General features: G+C 39.8%; 1 protein-coding gene across 1 annotated transcript; it reads right to left on the reverse strand.

The window, feature by feature from the left end:
- On the reverse strand, positions 1–1,669 carry LOC141445446 (sucrose-6-phosphate hydrolase-like). The gene has a single exon (XM_074111291.1). It carries the CDS (start codon positions 1,658–1,660, stop codon positions 125–127), a length of 1,536 nt encoding a protein of 511 aa, XP_073967392.1. The 5' UTR covers positions 1,661–1,669; the 3' UTR covers positions 1–124.
- Between the last annotated feature and the right edge of the window lie 2,257 nt (positions 1,670–3,926).

Below are 3,926 nucleotides of genomic sequence, written 5' to 3' on the forward strand. Positions count from 1 at the left end.
TTAGTATTGCCTTTCTACAACTACAGTTCTTTTATTTTCTACAACTCTACAACTACAAAGGATTATTTCATAAAAATATTATTAAATAATGATATGCACGTACTGGATGTACGACTGATGACTTTTATCCGGAACCAAAAGTAATTCCAACGTGCCATTTTTGGTTGCTGCCATGAGATACAGTGCGTTTCATATCATTCACACTTATGTGAGAGACCCTGGAAGATTGCGCCAAACGGACTCTTACTGGACCATCAGGAAAGAACCGACTGGAGAATGTCACCTCACCTTCTCCACAGAACAGTTCGATCGAGCTTGCGTCGATGAAGATTTGCCATTTCAAAGTGACTTCCGGTTTCCATTCAGTACGTCGAACACCATCCGTACCACCGCGATCAAGTATCACTTGTCCATTGGCAGCATCGTAAGTAATAGACACTTTAGCAGACTCCGATTCAATATACAGTTTGAGATCATTCGATTTCTCTGCTAGGACGTTAACTTCTCCCGCTTTGTCTTTAAGCGTGTATTCTCTTCCATGGGCATCTCTGCCTGTATGTTGGATACGACCTCTAGCTCTAGCAGTTTCCTCCAAAGGCTGCTGAAGAAGACCATTTGATGTCAGTTTTAATTCTCTAGCAATAGTCATTAACCCAGTGAAACCATCGTTACCCTCCGGGTAGTTCTGGTCCCACATATCAAACCACCCAATCACGATTCGGCGTCCTTGCGGATCCAGTATAGTCTGGGTTGCGTAAAAATCATGACCGTGGTCAAGCTCTTTAAATTCAGATGTAGGGGTAAACTTAAGCGTAGAATAGTCAAAATCACCGACGATGTAACCAGTTTGATATAAATTTTTGTAACTATCGCCTTGAGCATCAACTCCCTGAGGCGAGAAAAGAAGCACAAATTTACCATCGAGCTCAAAGAAGTCAGGACACTCCCACATATATCCCATTGTGCCATTTGATTCACCAAGAATTGCTACTTCTGTCCAAGAAGTCATATCTGCGGAAGAGTAAAGAAGGGCACGACCCAAGGTTATATCGTTACTGACGAATGAATTACCCAAAACCATGTAGTATGTATCTTCGTGTTTCCAAACTTTTGGATCACGGAAATTTGGTTGCCGATCGGAGCCGTTAATTATTGGATTATTTTCTGATCTCACAACATTGACTCCATCCGTACTGGTCGCCAGAATCTGATGCTCTTCAAATGCAGGTGTTTCATCAGGGTGGTTAAGATTACTGGTGTAGAAAATGTACATTGTGGCATTTTCTACCAATGCACTGCCTGAGAAGACTCCGTTTTTATCGTACCATTGGTCAGGGTACAGAGCTATTGGGAGTTGTTCCCAGTGATACAAGTCAGTGCTCTTGGCATGTCCCCAATGTGCTGTGCCAGGTGCTAGGCTGCTATTGGGGTTGTACTGATAGAAGAGGTGGTATTCATTGTTGAAGAAGCAGAAGCCGTTAGGGTCGTTCATCCACCCGTACGGTGGTGCGAGATGGTAACGTGGGTAGTACCGATCTAGGACCAAACTTGTTTCATCGCGTCCATGTTGGTTATGTCTTCCTGGTTGCGGTCCATCGGCCAATGCATCTTTGTAACAAATAAGTATAATCATACAAATCTTAAAAATTGGTCCTGCCATTTTAGCGTGGCGCAGCAACTCTGCGCCGGGCTGATGAGTGATTAATTTCCGCGGTAATAACGATTATATAGTAGTTAAGTCGTGCCTCATTAGATTCAAATCTTTTCAGAATCTAGTTTTAAAGCGATTTGTTTCGGCTTACCGTTCTAAAGAGATATCGTGATTATTGTTTATGTATAGATATTCTCCGAAGTAATCTGAACTGAGGCAGAGTGCAAATATGTCATTTGAATAGGTACGTAATCCATACTTTATATAATAAAAGAGCTAAACAATGTTGACGCCTTTGTTTCTATGTATGGACTTATTTATGGAACCGAACCAATTTAAAACAATATTTAATTGATAGAAACATGTTCAAAAAAATTTCTAGCCACAAGTACTTGTGCGGGTTCGAATCCTGTAGATACAGCGATTCAAAATCCTATTTGCTTAAAAAAATCTTAGGTTTCGTCGAGCATTTTTTTTTGTTAAGTATACCTCTTCAAGCTAGAATGGCTGGGCGGTTTTGGATGAACTATCTTACGTTGGTAGGTAGCTGAACGTTTTATTCATAACATTTTGTTTTGATATTTCTACGCGATCGGGATGAAATCCCAAAATTTCAACTAGTTAGGGACAAGGGACATGAAATTTTTGGAAAAACCTCAGGAGAATTCAGTAAAAACCCGGAATTGTAATTCAACTGCCGAATCTAAGGGATTACGCGTGCAAAGCCGAGTGTAAAGTCTAGAATGAATTGTAAAAATAGTGTGAAGAGTGTGTGTTATTGTCTTTTTTTCAGTGTCTATCCATTACCAAAGGTTAGTAGTAACTTCTTAACCACGGGTTTAATGTCAGTTCGTTCCGTGATATTGTGAAGCCATGCCATTTTCCTTCTGCATACATACTTAACAATGTGTCGTAAGGTGCTAATATGAGTCATCATCATCATCATGGCCTATATAGATCCCACTACAGGGGAATGAGAAGGCTTGGGGCATAGTCCCCACGTGGGCTCAGTGCGAATTGGGAACTCTACATAGACAATTGACTTTCTTCGCAGGTTGGCGTTTCTCTGCATCATACTATTCGGCGAACTTGTTCATCTAGGATAGAGTCTGAGTAGCGTAAAAATCATGACCTTCGGCTGCGACACCTTGAGGTGAGAATAGCAGCACAAATTTTCCATCGAGCTCAAAGAAGTAAGGGTACTCCCACATGTAGCCCAAAGTTCCGTTTGACTCGCCATGATCATGATCATGTCACTGGAAGAGAAAAGTAGGACACGACCTAAGGTATTGTTGTTGAAACAGTTACCGAGAACGTGTCTTCGTGTTTCCAAACTTTGGGATCGCGGAAATCAGGCTGAAGATCTGTACCGTTAATGACGGGATTGTTTGCTGATTTTGTGATAGTAACTCCATCTGTACTAGTTGTCAAGATTTGATGCTCCTCATATTTAGGTATTTCATCAGGATGGTTAAGATTACTTGTATAGAAAATGTACATGGTGCAATTTTGGGGCTTGTATTAATTCCTCTGCATATACACTAGCCTTGTACCAAAGAACTACAGTGACAAAAAAAATATAAATTATTTCCGCCCTTTTGGAGCTGTGTAGTTTGCAGTAGGTACCTAGTTACTTTGACGCTGAAATGTCTTGATTGTGAATGATTTATTTACGCAGTTGTGGCTGTTATATAGTAATGATGTTGTGTCCCATTGTCATTATAATCAAACCTTCAGTAGACTTTATGTGATTTGCGTCGGTTAAGCGTACAAAAGAGGGAACTGTGTGACATGTCATATCACAGCGTGTAAAGAATAAGCCTGAACGAGCATGTTTACTCAATTTTGCATTACGAATAGGTACGTATTGTTAGGTAAATAATACACAATGTTCAAGGTAAGTACGGTAGCTGATGGAGTTTTCCCCAATGATTGTTTTATCGTGTGATTTCATAAACGAAATAGCAACAGTGGAAACAATTTGTTTACTTACTATGTACCTTTTATTATTCACGCATTACTATTATAATTTCAATTTTTTAGTTTTATATAAATTAAAAATAATTCCAGCATAAACACAAACTTTACGACAATGAGAATTTTTTCACTAAGTATAACTAACTGTAACAAAAGCCTAGTGAGCCAGATTAATGATCTGACTCCGAAATGACATTCTTGAGACAGGGATAAACAAAGCATGTCAGTGTCTGTCCTGTATACACACCAATGCGTGAAACACGCTAAGCTTCACCAGATGAGGTTAATTAATTTCACA

Source organism: Choristoneura fumiferana, chromosome 2, assembly GCF_025370935.1.
Source record: "Choristoneura fumiferana chromosome 2, NRCan_CFum_1, whole genome shotgun sequence".
Classification (NCBI taxonomy): Eukaryota; Metazoa; Arthropoda; class Insecta; order Lepidoptera; family Tortricidae; genus Choristoneura; species Choristoneura fumiferana.

Excerpts from the sequence above, each read along its gene's own strand:
- LOC141445446 (XM_074111291.1), bottom strand. The coding sequence starts at position 1,660 with ATGGCAGGACCAATTTTTAAGATTTGTATGATTATACTTATTTGTTAC.